This window comes from Trematomus bernacchii, unplaced genomic scaffold (assembly GCF_902827165.1).
Source record: "Trematomus bernacchii unplaced genomic scaffold, fTreBer1.1, whole genome shotgun sequence".
Taxonomy (NCBI): Eukaryota; Metazoa; Chordata; class Actinopteri; order Perciformes; family Nototheniidae; genus Trematomus; species Trematomus bernacchii.
The window spans coordinates 637,263-657,114 of NW_022987800.1; the positions used below are offsets into that span (position 1 = coordinate 637,263).

The following is a 19,852-nucleotide window of genomic DNA, read 5'->3' on the forward strand; positions in this document are numbered from 1 at the left end:
GAAACCAATGTGAGTTTGGAGAATTGAACAATATAAATCTATTCTAGTATACCTCAACAATGGAATTATGATCAGTGGAAATGGCCATGACATGGGCCCTTTAAAAACTCCTCCTGATTTGGAGCATCTTGGTACACCACACTAAAGAAAGGTGTGTTCAGACATAATAATTGCATATTATTATAAAAGGACACAATTAAACTTGCATGTTAAGGTAACATCGCCTTTGTTTCTCCATTGTTTGAGCGCTCGTTTAGTTACTTTCATCCTCTTATAATTCAAAAAGTAATGGCGTCTGACTTGAGAATTAACAACCGCACGCTTATTATCTCAATGTCCTAAACTCCTGATACTTATGTTAAAGTAAGCGCGCATTCATTAGCATTTTCTCGTGCTTATCTTTCGTGACATTTCTCAAAATGTGCACTCAATATTTGTAGCTAAAGACTGCACAGTTAAGCTTTTAATTTCACGTGACCAATATGTAGGAAAAGCTGGATAATATGTGAAAAAGCACACATTTCCCACATTATTTGAGTGTTAGGTTAGCTGCACTTAAATACATTTTATACACATTGAATATAATAATTTAAAAAGTGAATACTATCCCTTGTGATTTAGCTGTAACCTTAAAACACACACATATCTGTTTCAACACCATGTGCTTTGTGTCGCTCTTGTTGATCCAAATAAATCACTTGTGTCCCCCCTTTTGCACTTTCTCCCACCACTATCTATCCGTCACATGCTGCTCTCCCTCTTTTTTTGTCATTATTTAACTCTGGGTTCCTCCTTTTTATCCCTAATTTAGCTATAATGTACTATTCCCAGCAGAAATCCAGTGAAAGTGTTGCAGCATCACATTTTTTTTAAACATGGTATTTGAGCATCGTGGTTGATTGTTGTATCTGTATCCGCAGTCACACCTGTACGTGGGTTTAAAAGCTCTTAAATCTTTAAACGAGACATACATGCCACTTACATCGGCTGTTTGCACTCGTAACCTCAGGCTCATTTCTGAAGAACGCTATTTAGTTGAGGTTTTTAAGACTGCGAGGTAAAAATGCTGAGTTTTCTATTCATGGCTTTCCTAACGGCACCTTTTTGTTGGAAGTTGTGAGTCTTTGTTTGGGGGGAAAAACCTACATTTTCCATTTGAAATAGCAAAAAGACAAATTAAAATCCATACAAACAGAAAGTAAAATAGCTGTTTTTTTTACCTTGGAGTTACCTTATCGTACTGAAGCTCAGCTGAGAAAACACCACGTCTTTATGACATCATCTCCGTGAGACAGTGAGGACCCGTTGAACACTAATTGAGTTTTTATTGCGGGGGGGAAACTACCTGGATGATAGGAGAGAACAGGTTGTTTGGTTTAGTGTCGGCCATCAGTACAAACAGACGAGTCAGAGGAGGGGTGGGAATCAGTCTGAGAGATGTGGACGTCTCACTGATTAACATTTAATGAGACATTAACTAGAAATACATTACATTAAATACACTTAATTAATTTCAGGGTCAGATGCAAGTTGACACAACTCAATAAAGTCAATAAAAGAACCCATTTCATCTTATTTTTGCATTTAAAGAATACTCGCATGATCTTTTAATCTGCAAATTATACTTATGATCGCGTCAATTAATAATTGTATACCTCCTTTCCTTTTGTGAACAAATGCAATAAACCCGTATTAAGATCATCATGAGAAAAGAGTTTGAATTAACGCTGAGTAAATACTTCAAAGCGATTCCTCGACACCAGAGTCATTATGTGTGTGTATAACATTTCCTCTCCATGTTTTCGTTAACAGACAGTCACAAACTCGATGTTTCCTAAACGTCTGCACGGTCGACCGCGATGGCAGTAAGTGCTTTAAACACTTAGTCACCGGGGGAAATGGAGAAAAACTCTGAAACGGTTCGGCTGTTTTGGAGCAATTTATTCAACGCCTGGAGGGTTTAACGTTTGGGTATTTGGACAGGACAGATTCTGCTTAAAGGGTAGAGTTGCATGTGTCTCGAGTTCAGATAAAGACACAGTTTGACAGGTAAAGGAGACAAATCTATATCTGTTTGACAGGAAGTACATCTACGTAGCATGTCAAAGTAATGACAAATGTCCAAATTCAAGTGTTTCCTGTAATAAATTCAGTGCCGTAGTAATACAGTGAAATCAGGAAAGGGTTTACCAAAGAAACTTGCAGAATGAGGCTACTAAAACTACGACAATACTTTTTAATTGCTAACCCTAACCCTGGACCCTTAAAGTCAATGCAATGGCAGCAAAGATAAGAGAAAAAGCAATGATGTATTTTCAGGAAAACACAAAAAAAGGTTGGATGGTTAAAGGAGACAAATCGATTGTTTGACAGGAAGTAAATATAGCATGAAAAATAAGAACAATTGCCTAAATTCCGCTTTTTCTAAGGATTTATTCACCTCGTATCAGGCCTCATTTAAGTGGATCTTAACCTACAGTATGTGATATCATATTAATCTAGAGATGATTTGGTTAAGAATTAGACCAAACCTCTCTATGGAAGTACATTTTTACCCGGGAAAAAGGCCTTCAACAGAGCTTGTTTTCAGCATAGGCCATCTCCAGTAATGTGTCCCTTGCAGACCCTTACAAAAAAGAACGAGACAGCTCTCAATGATGTCAATAAAATAGGTTTTTAGTTGTAAATAACTCATCCATGAGAGGTACAGGCATACATGTGCACACAATATTAGGCTAGTGCGTCCCGTAGTGTGCATGATTAGTTTCAGAGACACAGAGAGAAACACATGACTCCCTCCAGGAGATAATAAACAACCCGTGTTTGTGACTTTTATCTCCTGCTCAAACAGTCCAAAACTGAAAAACAAAATGCAGGTGTGATTGCCTCCTCAACGCCCAACTTCTCCCAGTTTAACGTTTTTCCATCCTCTATAGAATATCTGATCAATTCCAGAGAGATAAAGAGGCGCTGCTCCGTCGCTGTGCCATCGCTCATCCTCAGCGGCACAAACATGTCTGAGATAAACCTCAGGTGTTTGGGTTCACCGTCTGGAGAGAAACACAAGATAAACATTCCCATCTAGAGAGGATTTCCCTCTTTCCGTGTGTGTGTGTGTGTGTGTGTGTGTGTGAGAGTGAGTCACTTTTTAGTCAGTGTTTCATCTTTAACAGCATCTAAAGTCCTTTGAGCAGAACATCTTTGTACCCATCGCTATTCCTTTATAGTTGTCAGCATAGTGAACCTGGAAATGTTGGAATACCCCAACATTTTTATGTTAGTAATGTCTCTTTTAACGAGAACATGGCTATTGTTGTACTCCTGGTGGGTGGATTATGAGTATAATGAGTAGTGTTTTGACCATTTTGACCATCTAATTTAAAATAAATAACCAACCTGTCCAAACCAATTTATCAGAGTCCCGTAAAGCTTCAACATTGACCCAGAACTAATCAAAACCATCCATCTGAGTACAAATATTGCCATTTTCTGGTTAAAACGGACATTTCTGATACTGAAAATCTCAGAAATCGACTCCGCATCCTCAATAACCCTCAGAACCACCAAATATGCCAAGCTATTTTTTAACTATTGTCCATATAGGCTATAATGGTAACGAATGCTACTAACTGTAACGCACCTTATGCTAATTGTGCAAATTGGCCAACATATACAAGTTAGCATCCGGCAGTTTCTATGTGCTGGGGCCCGTACTACGTGCCCTCACTGATTAAACTCACCCCCAAAAGAACCAACATTTTTCATCCCCCTTTCCCCATTCCTCCCATCACCGTCCCCCAGTGAGCATGCGGTGTGACAGCTCAAATCTTCCCCCTAGCACCCTCACCCGCTCAAAACAATACGTCCCGAATAAATCCTCCGACCGCCCCAGAGTGTGCGTTTCCATGCGCGTGCGTCGCTCCACAACACACACACACACACTTACTGTTTTTTTGGTATTTTTTCACACGCATGGCGGCGAGAATCTGTCTGTCCAAGCACTCTCCTCCTCTATCAGGAAGTGAGGTGGGCCCGATGGGAGCAGTAAGTCGCAGAGATTAGCGGCCCAGAATAGAGCCCTTTGTGCCCTTTGTGCTGGGGGGGATTTGGGCATTACAAACTGACCAGTCTGCTGGAAGGTGATGAGGCTGGAAGGTCTGGATGGCATGAAAAACACAACCGCGATGCCACTGGCAAGAGTGTGTGGCAGACAGGAGACGATGGCATGGGGCTGGACTGATCTCTGATAACAAAAATGCGTAGAAAAAAAACAAACATATTGTATTATAAAGTCTGACTATCACTTCTGCTTCTGTGACGAAATAATCTATCTATCTATCTATCCATCCATCCATCTATCCATCTATCTATCTATCTATCTATCCATCTATCCATCTATCTATCTATCCATCTATCCATCTATCCATCTATCCATCTATCCATCCATCTATCCATCCATCTATCTATCTATCCATCTATCCATCTATCCATCTATCCATCTATCCATCTATCCATCTATCCATCTATCCATCTATCCATCTATCCATCTATCCATCTATCCATCTATCCATCTATCCATCTATCATCTATCCCATCCATCCATCCATCCATCCATCCATCCATCTATCCATCTATCCATCTATCCATCTATCCTATCCATCCATCCATCCATCCATCTATCCATCTATCCATCTATCCATCTATCCATCCATCCATCTATCCATCTATCCATCTATCCATCCATCTATCTATCATCTATCTATCCATCCATCCATCCATCCATCCATCCATCCATCCATCCATCCATCTATCCATCTATCCATCTATCCATCCATCTATCCATCTATCCATTTATCCATCCATCCATCCATCCATCCATCCATCCATCCATCCATCCATCCATCCATCCATCCATCCATCCATCCATCCATCCATCCATCCATCCATCCATCCATCCATCCATCCATCCATCTATCCATCCATCTATGACCTTATATGGAAAAGTTGAAGTGGTGGATTCTTCTTTAATCGTCAAACACATGTACACAACACCACACACAGTGTAAGGTAGTCTCTCCATTGATACCTTTTATGAGTATCCACACTCCTGATTGGTCGGTTCTGCGACTTCCTGTTTCCAAGGTCTTCCAATTCCATATGCACTGAGACGTTTAGCTTATTAAGAACTGGATATTTCCTTCAGGAATTGGTTGAGGCCTTAAAAATGATGACGGGACATGTACATTAATCAGCACTTGTTTTCATCAGCTGCTAAATAGTCATCAATGCTAATGTTGTGTCATGCAACAGTGTGTTAAGCTATATATGAAGATAGTATGTCAGTTACAGTTGTCCATCAGCTAGTTTTGGTGTTATTCTGCCTCACAGTGGCCAACAAATGTAAATGCAGCATCATTACACGCATTATTTCCCCACATAGAGGTCACTGGAGGTTGTTGACCTATGCTGGAGAGTAGATTGCCCCCTAGTGGGTGTTTTAAGAACAGCTTATTGCTCCAGCAAAATCTGATGTTCTCCTCTTTTTCTCCTCATATGTTTCCACATATTTTGCTCCCTCTTTTATCTCCTCTCTCCACTCTGTGATCTTCTTCCTCTGCAGGCTGCATTTTTTGATTCAATGCCATGTTAGGGAATAAACACACATCAGAAACTCACTTCCTCTTCACTAGACACTCACTTCCCTGAGCATGAAAGAGTTCCTCCGAAGATCAGAGGAGGTGTTTCTCACATTTAATAGCTTTTCTCAAATGGGAAAGGTCCCTTTTTTATCCGTGTACTCATGGTTTAGGTCAACAAAGGTGTTTTTACGTGCACGCTTCACCTCTCACCTTTTACCTGACACCAGACAGACAGCTAACTCAGTGTTTCTCAAACTTTTTCATACCAAGGACCACTTAACCAATAAAAAAACAATCGCGGACCACCTAACTCCACAAATATCCAAAATCACATCGATTTTCTAGAACAGATTACAAATCGCCTGAAAATGGTACAAACAAGTGGCAACATGTGTGATGAAGGTGTTGCGCTGGGCTATATCATGCAATCGAAAGTTAAACTTAAGCTCGCTCCATTGCGGAGATATTCCCGCGAGAGTGCGGAAAACTTAAATTAATTAATTAATTTCAAATGTGACATTTTACCAATATACTCACGGACCACTAGGGGGCGCTCACGGACCACCAGTGGTCCGCGGACCACACTTTGAGAAGCACTGAGCTAACTCTTTAAAAGTGACCTGTAAAAGAGGAAGGGTCACCTCATCTTTGGACTATGTATTTCCGTCTTTCACAAGATTGCCCGCAAAAAACGCCAAAAACGTGTTTTTCCGGAGCTAATTTAGACATTACGGTTACACATGAGCACGTTGGCTCTTGCAAACGTTGCAAAACAAACTAAAAGTGATGAGGTCGACAAGAAGGCGTGAGAGAAAGTGTCTCCCTGTGGGACCCCTGCATATTTCCCCCAGGTGAAAACAGGTGTGAGTGCGATCCAGACTTCTTCACCTGGCTCAGGTCTGTCATTACTCTGCCTGCCCTCGGGACCTACAGTAGGGTGGGAAAGAGCATTGCATTGTGGTCAAGGCTGATCCAGGGTCAGTGTCCCATTTAAAGGTTATACTGTTTTTCATCAATATATCACAGGTCTCAGATATATACAAAACATGTCTCTGAAGTGTTTGGCTCCAAACACCAAACAGATCATTGCAGCATCCCATAATCCCCTCTGTTTCAGCCCTGTTTCCAAAGTGCTGATTCTCTGTCTGTTACTTTAGATGAAAATAAGGAGCCCCTCCCCACGCCCCTCTGAGAGAGATTTGGTTAAAAAGAACACAATGGTGCTCTAGGAGGAGATTCAGGTGATAAGGTGGGGGGGGGGGTTGCCTTGGTTGCTGATTGGCTAATGGTTACACAAGCCAAAACATCGTTATGACATCATAAAGTGGCCAAAATCTGATCAGCTCATTTTCAGACAGGTTTTTATATAAATGGATCAGGACAAAAAGAGAGAGAATCTTTGTTCCTGAAACTTTCAGAGTCTCTTTCCACAGAGGGGACACATGTTGATGTAGAAGAGACATGAAGAAGAGGGGACACATGTTGATGAAGAAGAGACATGAAGAAGAGGGGACACATGTTGATGTAGAAGAGACATGGAGAAGAGGGGACACATGTTGATGTAGAAGAGACATGAAGAAGAGGGGACACATGTTGATGTAGAAGAGACATGAAGAAGAGGGGACACATGTTGATGTAGAAGAGACATGGAGAGGAGGGGACACATGTTGATGTAGAAGAGACATGGAGAAGAGGGGACACATGTTGATGTAGAAGAGACATGAAGAAGAGGGGACACATGTTGATGTAGAAGAGACATGGAGAAGAGGGGACACATGTTGATGTAGAAGAGACATGAAGAAGAGGGGACACATGTTGTTGATGTCGAAGAGACATGAAGAAGAGGGGACACATGTTGATGTAGAAGAGACATGAACAAGTGGATTTTGCATAATAGGTGACCTTTAAGAGCCGAGTGCAATAAAAGGCGACATCACTGTAGTCTTGTACCTGGTGTCACACCTGATAATTAGATGTAAAGCAACTTTTGTGGCAAAGACTACCTTCAAGTTGAATCATGTACTCAGACGTTAAGGTTATTTGTTACTTTTCAAAATAAAAAACCCTTGCAGTCTACAATAGAAAACCAGATCTTTCTGCGCCCTTCTTGCATGCCTCTTTTTCATTATCAGTTGATTGTAAACTTTTAAAAGTACCATCTTTTTCAAGTTCCTTTTGATAAAGACTGAATGAGTGATTCGCGAATATGCCTACCCAATGCTGTCTCCACTCAAAATGATGAAGCATACTTTGAATGTGCTGTAAAAACTCAAACAGTGTGCTTAAAGGGGCTAAGATATTCAATTCATAATTCAATTCAAATATCAACAAAAAAAGAACGTTAACAACCAAAATACTTGGTCTGTCTCATTTATGTATTTTCCAATGTTACGTTGTTCACACATGTCTGTCCATTTAAATATGAAGCTCCAGCTAGCTTAGCTTAGCTTAGCTTAAAGTCTGGAAAAAGAGCCAGGCTTGCTTTTCTAAATCAGCGGCATTTTCAGTGTCAATTTTCTTCCAAAAGTATTGTGCTTTTTGGTGCTACACAACTACTTTACTTGCTAACATTACATGGGTATTTAACAACCTTGATGATTGACTGATTTTAGCATCATACTGTAGGTGTCCCGTGATTTGGCATACAGGCTAAAACATCACATTTAGTCTCAAGAATGTATTTGTACTTTATCTAAATGGTCCGGATGCTATAAACTCCACCCGCCTGGTACACCCCGCAGGCGAAATCAAATGATTGTTTACAAGCAGTATTTGACCTTCTCCGTGATGTCCTCTAATGTTAGATCCATTATTTAAAGTTCTGTGTCTGCAGGCAGAGCACTTATATATGAAAAGCACCAGGTGTTTAGTGTACTGTGTGAACTTTTACCTTGTGTGTAATGAAGGGTGTTCATGTGCCTATATACTTAATGTGTGTGCATAGAGTCTTAAGTTAAGGGGAAATTATTTAAGATTTATGATAAGGATGCAGTAGGAAGGATTTAAAAGACATCCTAAGGAATATGTAGTCACACACGTGCATGCATGCAAGCGTATACAGGCATCTAAGCTCTATAAATGTCTCATAAATGTAGAAAATACATCTGCAGCACAGGCTTACTTCCACATTTAACATAACTGTGTAACGTCTTTAAACAAAACCGCTCATATCCCAGTTTTCATTCGATACACACTTACTCAAAGTACAATAAATTCCCAGTTTGCATTCTCGTGAAACTTGTGTTTTATCAGAGCTTCTCGGAGTCACTTTTTGGCTCTGAATGTTGTGTAATAGAAGCTTCGAATGAAGAACAAAGCCAGAACGTTTTCACTTTATATGAATACAACAGTTCCGACAAGAACGGTAGAAGACGGGGAAAATGCACTCGACATACTCGTATTCATTTCAAATCATAACAGGAAAGAGAAAGCACAAAATAAAAGCATTTACTGTCAAACATTTAACCTTTGTCAAGAAGCAAATAAACAAATGTTTTTACTGCCTTAAATAAAATAAGTTACAACACTGAAAACCAAATCCTGTGACTTCCCTTTGACCCGAACGTCAGACATGTGTCCCTCTCTCCCCCTTTCTCCCCCTCTCTCTCCTCCCTCCATCTGTCTCCCCGCTCCCTACCCTGTTATACCGCCTAAAATATGAGCTAATAGCAGGTTGTGAGGAGTCGAGGCTGCCGTGTTAATGTGCGTCTCTGCAGGGATTCCTCTGCTCATCCACCTGCTTATGTTTCCTTTTAGTTTTTCTACTGCCATCATGTGGTTTGAATGGGTATTGCAGCCTTTTACCTGCAGCATTAACTCAGTCATTACAAGATAAAACCTTTACATCTGACTTTTACCTCTAAATATCCAAATAAAAATGTCATTTTCAAACAAACAACATCTGAAAACCTCTGGAGATTTTAATTGGAGATGAAAGGGATAAAAATGTCATTTTAAAAGTATCTAAAGCCATCAGAAACCTGCCTGATTGCACTTTACTTAATAACACGCATGCCTCTATTGGCTAGCGCTCCAACACATTGTACGTGATAGGCTAAGGGGCGGGACATCGCTAAGCGGTTGACCAATCACAACAGAGCCGGCCAGCTAACCAATCAGAGCAGACAGGGCTCTGGTTTCAGACAGAGGGTGAAAAGAGGTGCTGCCGCACAGACAGTATGAGAAAAATAAAGAGCTTTCTGAACATTAAAGCATGGAGACATGTAGAGACACTACATACTGATATACACCTGAACATCAGCAGGAGAGGACTCTTTAAAGTAGAGACACTACATACTGATATACACCTGAACATCAGCAGGAGAGGACTCTTTAAAGTAGAGACACTACATACTGATATACACCTGAACATCAGCAGGAGAGGACTCTTTAAAGTAGAGACACTACATACTGATATACACCTGAACATCAGCAGGAGAGGACTCTTTAAAGTAGAGACACTACATACTGATATACACCTGAACATCAACAGGAGAGGACTCTTTAAAGTAGAGACACTACATACTGATATACACCTGAACATCAGCAGGAGAGGACTCTTTAAAGTAGAGACACTACATACTGATATACACCTGAACATCAGCAGGAGAGGACTCTTTAAAGTAGAGACACTACATACTGATATACACCTGAACATCAGCAGGAGAGGACTCTTTAAAGTAGAGACACTACATACTGATATATACCTGAACATCAGCAGGAGAGGACTCTTTAAAGTAGAGACACTAAATACTGATAGGAACCTGAAAATGACCAGGAGAGGACTCTTTAAAGTAGAGACACTAAATACTGATATGAACCTGAAAATGAGCAGGAGAGGACCCCTTTAATACATTTCTCCAAATCCTGCTTCTTTACCCCCAGTAGCAGTTTTTCTTCCAGACCACCTTCTTAGTCCACATGTCGCTGCTTGCCCACACAAACTGCTGGGTTTCCCGCCCTGACTTGTTTCTCATGTAAACACACCCATCAGATCCAAAATGGCTGCCCCAACAAATTGTGTTTCCCCGTTTTTACATTTTGAATAGTTTATTTCCAGTCTTTTAATTTCTGTAATGTACAATGCCAACATCAATAAAGTACTTCTTATCTTATCTTTGATTATTACATCTTCATTATGGAGAGGCTTTAAATCACTTATTATTCAACATGTACCTCAAGATCTTTTTCTATTTGCCTCCTTTCAGCCTTTAGGATGATTTGTTGTGAAATAGAGCTTCACCATTAATACAAATGGCAGTTTTGCTTGTCTATTCTTCATTATTCATTTAAAAAAGTGACCGTTTTGTCTTTCTTTTCCCTCAGGGTCGTCCAGGGCATCTTGGAGAAGTGGGTTCGAGCGGACCTGAGGGTCCTCGGGGGGGAACGGGACCCTCAGGGCCCAAAGGAGAGAAGGGCCACCTCGGATATAAAGGACCATCTGGCCAGAAAGGAGACAAGGTGTGTGTTAAAGACCATGGCGTTCATTATCTGAATTTAAATATTGATTTGATTGTAATTGATGACTAAAACTGTGTTCTCATTTAATCTGATCGTGATTTAACTATATTTAATATGTACTCAAACAGGGGCCTATGGGAGTGCCTGGGTTCCGGGGAACTGATGGAGTACCTGTAAGTAAACACACACACACACACACACACACACACACACACACACACACACACATACACACACACACACACACACACACACACACACACACATACACATACACATACACATACACATACACACACACACAATATGCAGTTTATTTATGAAGTGGTTAAATGAAATATAATAGATCGTTTGAGGCCATTTAGAGTAAGAATAGCTATAGATTATTTTATCAACGGACAGCTAACATCTTTGATTTTGATTTTTAAAAGAAACTATTTAATTGTGTGCTTTAAAAAAGTGAAATTGCAGATGTAGCCCCTTGCATGGTAAAACAGCAGGATATGCAATGATAAATATACAGAAATTAAACAACTGTATCGTGCTTTAAAAAAAAAAAAAAATCTTAAGAATGTTGGTTAATAATCTGTGACTAAAGGTCAGTCTATTTCCATTTGTTGTCTGTACAGTATTTATTTTCTGATATGACGTTTATTCTGACACACAGATATTATTTTCCTACTTATAATTATAAAACAGTCAATCTTTTCTTCATTTTCTAAAGATGATTGCCATATATTTTGTGGTTTTGACACAAAATGTGCCTTCAATTTGTATTTTGACCATTTTTTAAATATCATGTTGTTGTGTATGTTATGCTGTCAGTGTGTATACATGTAGGGTGTATATCAAAACCTAATTCATGTCAAAGATGTAACTCTAACCCCCTCTTCCTCTGTAGGGTCACCCCGGTCTGGACGGGGGAAGAGGACCCTCTGGACTGGACGGCTGTAACGGGACGAGAGGAGAAGCCGGAGACCCCGGTTACGGGATCGGAGCGCCCGGACCCGCTGGACTCTCTGTGAGGACAAACCTACTCTCTTTTATGACTTATTATATATATGTGTAGATGTCTGGATGTCATTGTGTAAGGAATGCAGATGTTACTCTAGATTTGTACTGATGTTTCTTTTCCTCACACAGGGGCCTTTTGGGCCGAAGGGTCAGAAAGGAGACCCTCGATATATCTCGGACGACGGTTCCACGGTCATTTTCACACTTTACTCTTTTTTAAATGTATTTCTGCACCTAAAGAACTGAGGATAATATTTGTTTGTGTATGATTTAATAATAATTATGATCAGAATCAGATTAGTTTTTTTATCCAGAGGGAAATTGGGGTTTTGCTTGATCTTTTAAATAAAAGAAAATACAGAAATAACATTAAATTAGAGTATTTATGCAAACTATGAAGTCGAAGTAAAAATGTGCAATATTACAATGTATAATATTCTTATAATTATGAGAAGTTCACAAGAAAATGTGTAATAAAAAAAGAATACAAATATTTATAAAAACACAACAAGTTAAAGTAAAAGATTTCCCAAAAACGATTAAATAAGATAGTATACAAATATTTATATAAAATAGCAAGTTATAAAAAGAAATTGCATAATGTTTATTGAAAAAAAAAACATTGAATATTTTTTTTAAATAAGTACAAATTAAATAATATGTATATAAACATAAGAAGTTAACGTTATATTGATCTGCACAAATGTGTACAATACATATTAAGATGAGCCATAAAAAACACATTAGAATTGCCTTTTTTTTTTAATATATTTGCTATTTTTGTGTAACTTCTATCCTCATATTTGTTACCTCTCATGGTGCATTGTACTTGAGGGTCTGAACAGCCTGTCATATTAGGTTTGGCCACTAGATGGTGCTATAGAGACAGTTGTGTAAAATTGTATTACAAAAACGAAGTGACTTTTGAGTCACCGATACAACTTTGCATGACTCTAATCTGTACACGAATGTTCCTGTATTTTGATTTGAAGATATGTATTTCATTATTTTATTTAAAATGTAATTAAGAGGATTTTGCTTCTTGTTTATTAATTAATCTGTGTTTCTTTCCCGCTTGTTTAGAGTTCACCAGGTTATCCAGGACCAAACGGTCAACCTGTAAGATTCTTACCTGTTCTTCTTGCTATGCAACCACAAATGATCATTAATACAGAATTAAACACCTGAGGATTTAATGTGTTGTCCTTAATGTTTGTATGGTTGTGTTTCTCTGCAGGGAATCAGAGGTCCCGAGGGTCCGTCTGGTTACCCCGGTCCAATGGGGCCCGAGGGATACTCTGTACGTACATTCATCCCTATCACTTTAAATAGTAAAGAATATTAATTTTGTGTTTGTATGTTGTAATATACTGTTATTATTGTCAATACAAATGTTATTAAATGTGAAAATGTTATTTTTTTTAGATGATTATCAGATTTTGAAAAGCATGAATAGGAATTGTTAGTTTGAGTTTCTTTCATTAGAGTGAATATTATTCCTGATTCTCTCGTCTGTCTTTAGGGCCCACCTGGTCCTCCCGGTCTCCCAGGGCCAATGGTAAGTAAAATAATGAAGCACATTGATTAATTATATTATATTATAATGCAATACATTTCATCCTTTTAATGTTGTTGTTGTTGTTGTTGTTGTTCTTCCAAGTGCATTTTGTTAACCCTTGCTGTTTTCAGGGGAGCCGCAGTGATGGATATGAAGGAGAGAAAGGAGACAAGGTATGATGCACGTAGACTCATTCAGTTGTAGAGATTTATTCACACACACACACACACACACACACACACACACACACACACACACACACACACACACACACACACACACACACACACACATACGTAAGGCCTTTTTTAATTCTTGAACGCACAAAGTTCTTAGTCTTGGACACTAGAAGATGATATTATTTATATTAAACTATATCAAAAGTTTGGTGTAAATAGTTAACCTGCTATTTACCAAGCATTTTTTTTTGGATGGTTTTAATTCCCACCTGAGAAATGACAAATGAACAAACTGTATTTTTGTCAAATAAGTGTCTTTATCATGATATCATCTCAGGTGCTAGTTTGAGATCGATTCAAATACCAGAGCAGAAGTGTAAAAACCATAACACTAAACTTATACAAGTCCAACACTGACTCATTATTGGATTAAACAAATAGTTATTTTATAGTAAAATGTTGTGATTTCTATTCTTAACCCCCATAAACATCAGCAATAGAGCCTAGGCTTAGTTAGAGAGCTCTATCCGTATATGTGTGTGTGAGTGTGTTTGCATTTCTGTGTGTTTTCTGATGACGAACATTATAGTGTGCATGTTTAATTCTGACTGGTGTTGCCTTTACATCCTGCTCCTCTTCCGTCCAACTCACATGTATTTACCCTCCATCCATCCATCCTTTTATTTAACCCCACCCATCCCTCCATCCGTCCTCCCCTTCATCTTCAGATTCACACAACTACTGAACTGTTTGTTGCATCTGTTTCCTGTTTGATAAAAGATCACATGAACCTCTACTTGATTCAGTCTGGTTTGTTCTTTCAAATGATCCGTGTGCTGCCACTGGGACAAGTCACAACAGACTGAGATTTGCACAACTTTCTATGTCCGATATGGAGTCAGTTTGCACTTCAAATTATTGTTAAATACCCCAAAAATCGACTTTGTTTGTGACTTGACCAGTGGCTCTGCACACCTGTTTCCCTCTCTGTTGAATGACAGTTCAGAGACTTTTCTTACTGAAGTTTTTCTCCAAAATTGGAAAACAATATCCCATATTCAAGCAAAAATACACCCAGTCTTGATTTGGCCATGAATCACCTTGCATTGGGTGTCATTACAGATAAACAATCTCATTGTTACACAATTAAAACTTCATTTTTGAGATCTCTGAGCTGTCATGGGAGGACGATCTGTGGTAACTGGGTTGCTGGAATCACTGTGCTCCTACTTCCCATGATGCACTTCACCCCCGTCTTTAATCACATTTGGGCATCTGCTGGTGAATTCTGGGATATGCGGTTCATTTGCTTGCTCTCAACCTCCATCCACCCACTCGTCTGATTTCAAACAGTCACACAAAAGAGTACTAACACATCAACTCCCTCACACACTGCATGCATGTGATACTCAACCAACACACTAAACTCAGTAAGATTCAGGGTTAAACTGAATGAGGAAACAGCTGGATTTCATGTTGGGATTAGTTTTTGTTGGCAAATAAAAATTCAAGTTGTACTTTTTTAACTGTTGTGGCAATAAAGGGTGCTACAATGTCTTTAAATCACCAAGAAACTCAAGATAAAGTATCCCTGAGCTCTCTCTCTCTCTCTCTCTCTCTCTCTCTCCTCTCTCTCTCTCTCTCTCTCTCTCTCTCTCTCTCTCTCTCTCTCTCTCTCTCTCTCTCTCTCTCTCTCTCTCTCTCTCTCTCTCTCGCTATCTATCTATCTATCCAACTATCTCTCATTCCCACTTCCTGTTTCCCCTGCGCCGCTCCTGATTGGCTAACGGTGTGTTGTGTGTATTTCGGACTCCAGGGCGACGTAGGTCTTCCCGGACCCAGCGGTACTCCGGGCGACGGCTCGCTAAGAAGCGAACAAACTCTCACTATCTACAAAGGAGATAAGGTAACACAGCCAAGGGAAGGATAGGAACAAACACACACATACATACATAATGGGATATCATAAAAAGTGGTAAAAAGAAAGAGAATACCACAGCAGGCAGAAACTAAAGGTTAAAAACGAAAGAGGAGCAGTGATTGCAGCAAACTTAACAGCCATGGAGGAACTGTGAGAAGGAGACTTTGGGAGGTGGAGGAGAGGTTGGTCCAACGTAGCATTAATCCTGATAATCTTCATCATATGGAGTTGCCCAAATGCAGAATTTAAACCTTAAAGTGTGGTTGAAAACTTCATAATCACAAAGTATTTGGATTTTTTGTCAAAACTAATCTTTATGCAATAGTTCAGTAGCCCTTTGACCTACCAAAATAAAGGCTTCCCTCATTAGAAATACAAGTAAATGAGAAGTAGTGCATTTAAATATTGTCCAAAAACCAAAACTACACACCATTGACTCCTTCCATTGATGTGTAACTCAACCAATCAGATCTTTCCTCCCTCCAGAATTTCATATATTGTGAAAATATATTAAATGAAAGCAATGCACTTCATCCAAAGACCAGCCTCTCATCATCACCCCAATATTTCCTCACTCAGTTCACAAGCCCTTCAATGGCTCCACGGTCAAAACAGAGCCCGTCCTCCAGTCAACGTTCCCCCACCTTCCCTATATCTTCCCTAAATGCCCCAAAAACTCTGCCGCCTTACCCCTCCTTATTCTGCCGTTTCCCTCGCCACCTCGTGATCAGAGTAAACAGATATCTCTTCCCTCGATTACGACATCCAGGGCGACGCGGGCTCACCCGGTGAACCCGGCCAGCCGTTGATCAGCATTGTGGAGTTTGTGGGTTTTCCCAAAGGAGACAAAGGACTACAGGTTTGTTGAAAAACACGACTTCTTCCCCAAGTAGGATGAGCTGTGTCGAACATGGACAAATACAGCAGTGTGTCCTCTAATCTCCCTGTGTTATCTTTCAAATCAAACATGATGTAGTGACTTTGAGATAAAGGGATTCAAAGGTTCACTGTATTCGTGAAAGTTTAATTACTGTTTACACTGAAAAATGTCCAGTAGCTGCTAGAAAAGGAAGAAATGGGCAAACAAATGTTGAATCAAAAGTACTAAAAGCAATAGGTCAGTTCAATTGAAATGCCCACTATTTACATTAGTTATCACCTTGATGCTAACATTATAGACGTGATAATCTGACTGTTCCACCCTGGTTTCCTCAGCTTTTCGAGCCCAACACAATGTATTTTTAATTTTTTAATGCCTACATCAGCGGCGTAGTTTTGGTTGTTATCGCCTTTCTTTTGAGTGAGATTTCACAGTTTCCACAGACTTGTAAAGGTAAGTTAAAATGTGTAAATATTGCTTATAGTTTCAAAATGATTCTGTACTTATGAACACTTTTCTTCTCTCTCTGCTTTGCTTAAAGGGTATACCTGGTCCAAAGGGAATAAGAGGATTTCCTGGAAATCCTGGTCGACCTGTAAGTGTTTAAGGCGTTCCTCAAGGCTCTCTACTAGATCCTCTTCTATTCTGGATTTACTTCCAATTGGCAGATTAATAAACAATCATAAGATATATTTCCATGTGTCTATAGAGAAAAAGATCCCCAAGCAGACTGACTTCTTTAAAACACTTTTAAAACCTTGTTATGTGATTTATTTTCCCAAGAACCTTTGATTTTCTACGACGTTTTTGTACAATAAAAACTGCTGTGATAAAAAAAAACGAACACGCAAAATATGAGTTAAGTCCACGTTAAGTGATATTTACTAATCTGTATTTTTACTTAAATCCAGGGACCTTATGGCTTTGGTGGAGAACCCGGAGAGAAGGGAATTCTTGGATACCCCGGAGCAAGAGTAAGAGCTACGACTTTATTACACCTATTTCATTCACAGAAATAAAAAATGTGGCCTTTTGTTTTATGAATCTTCCCCTAACCTCAACATAAGTGGAGATTCCTTACAATGTTCTTCTTCTATGGGTAAATGTACACTTAAGCATAGCTTTTACTGTGGTCAAACAAGTCTCTTACCTTTCCTTTCCTTCTTCTTCTGTGGTGGATGTCGTTTTTGATTCTACCAAACAGGGTGCTCCTGGTTTGAACGGGCCTCCTGGATATCCCGGACAATTGGTAGGCTAAAACTCTTACCACAAAATATTCAAGAACTGACAAGCTAAAATTATGATCTTTAAAACTGTACCACTATGACAACATTAGTTGTGCTACTTGCAGTTAACTCACAGATTAATACTGGGTTAAACTAGATTAATAAAAATGTCCTACAGTAGTTATTTAACTATTAAACGTTAGGAGCAATACCACAATGTATGCATTATCAAAAGTCAAAATGTTCTCCTCTCACAGACATTATTATTACATTAACATTATCATATTTATTGTTACATCTACTGCACATCATACTTCTTTTGTGCTGCAATAGACCCTTTATTTGCATATATTCTGCAAAATTGGCTAGAAAGTAAAGGTTTTTTTTAAATGAGTAATCTTTCATTCGTAAATGTAGGAAATCAGAAGCATAACGTTCTGCCAAATTTAAATACAAGATAATACATAAATATGGTAAGAATGCCATTATTTTCTTATATAAGCACAACTTTGGTTATATTACAAATATTTCATATATATATATATATATAATTAAGCTTTCCGTGATTTAATAAGAAATTCATACCTGATTTATTTTTTCTTCTGATACAGGGACTTAGAGGAACTCCAGGTTTGATCGGGCAACCGGGATACATCGGAGGAAAGGTAAAATTATTGTGTGTTTGTGTGTGTTTGCTTACACTTCCTGTTGACATACAGTTTTTTGCTGTGTCTCAATTCCATATAGATAGATACTGTAGATAGAGACTTCATTGGGATCAAATTGGGACATTTCTGCATAGGCCTACAGTATTTACAATGTTTCCAGTGTGAACACACTCAACGTCATACCGTAAAACTTATGAGAATAAACACTTAACTAAGCGTGGAGTCTACATAGTTTGTGTTCAATAACCGTGTCTTACCAGAAGATGGTGCCAGTGTTTCTTAAATGAATGTTACATTTGGGGAAGCTAATGAAGAAACACACTGGGTACTGTTTACCCAGTTATACATCGATAATTTACTTCATATTTAGCATTATGTTGTTTAAAGGTTATTATGTATTTCTTTTGTTTCTGTGGTGGCAATAGGTTTAATTTAATCAGTTGAAATTGCTTTCTGGTCAAGAGTAGGCTAAGCTAACCATGAAGCTAACAGCTGACCTTTAGCTTAAATGAGCTTAGCAGTAACAACTCCATAAAACCACAAAATGTCTGTTTTACAGTCTGGTTTTTGGGCAGATAAACAAACAAAAGACATATAACTTGATAATAAGTGTAACTTCTGTTAAATAGTCCCCCTGTTTCCATCCTTAATGCTAAGCTAATGTTAAGCTAAAAGGCTCCTGTAGCTAGCGGGGGTGGTATCGATCTTCTCTCTTCTCTTTCAGTAAGAAATTATCCCTTTTAAGGCTGATTCCTGCAGATTTGAGCACTTCATTCAAAATAACAAATATGTTAAATACAATTAAGATTTGTAAATGTGTTGTTTGTCCCTAACAGGGTGAGCAGGGAGACCCCGGATCACCAGGACCCCCAGCCTTCGTTAGTGGTCTGGGCGCTACTGTTCAAGGTAACACATCATCCATATTAATAATTTAATAGATCTAATAACCAGAGGTGGGAAGTAGTGGAGTACAAATACTTTGTTACTGTACAACATGTACAGTGGTGTCAGTACTTTACTCCAATACTTATTTTTCTGACGACTTTTTACTTTGACTTCTTACATTTTGAACACAAATACCTGTACTTTCTACTTCTTACATTTTGAACCCAAATACCTGTACTTTCTACTTCTTACATGTTGAACACAAATACCTGTACTTTCTACTTCTTACATGTTGAACACAAATACCTGTACTTTCTACTTCTTACATTTTCCAAACAGGCTGGTTCCTTTAGTTTGAATGTGTGTTTGGTGGCGTGATCATTATTATTTAGAGTCATTGCGTGCCTATTGATTTGAACACG

At 38.9% G+C, this 19,852-nt stretch overlaps 1 protein-coding gene across 3 annotated transcripts in view; it reads left to right on the forward strand.

The window, feature by feature from the left end:
• col4a6 (collagen, type IV, alpha 6) overlaps positions 1-19,852 on the forward strand; it is a 143,571-nt gene that overhangs the window by 90,473 nt on the left and 33,246 nt on the right. For all 3 annotated transcript variants that reach the window (XM_034149980.1, XM_034149978.1, XM_034149979.1), the window contains exons 5-18: positions 10,965-11,099; positions 11,228-11,272; positions 12,001-12,120; positions 12,243-12,305; positions 13,197-13,232; positions 13,351-13,413; positions 13,636-13,671; positions 13,803-13,844; positions 15,667-15,756; positions 17,193-17,246; positions 17,563-17,625; positions 17,856-17,900; positions 18,489-18,542; positions 19,382-19,451. In XM_034149980.1, the coding sequence (XP_034005871.1) occupies positions 10,965-11,099; positions 11,228-11,272; positions 12,001-12,120; positions 12,243-12,305; positions 13,197-13,232; positions 13,351-13,413; positions 13,636-13,671; positions 13,803-13,844; positions 15,667-15,756; positions 17,193-17,246; positions 17,563-17,625; positions 17,856-17,900; positions 18,489-18,542; positions 19,382-19,451 (916 nt within the window). The remainder of the gene's footprint in view (positions 1-10,964; positions 11,100-11,227; positions 11,273-12,000; positions 12,121-12,242; positions 12,306-13,196; positions 13,233-13,350; positions 13,414-13,635; positions 13,672-13,802; positions 13,845-15,666; positions 15,757-17,192; positions 17,247-17,562; positions 17,626-17,855; positions 17,901-18,488; positions 18,543-19,381; positions 19,452-19,852) is intronic.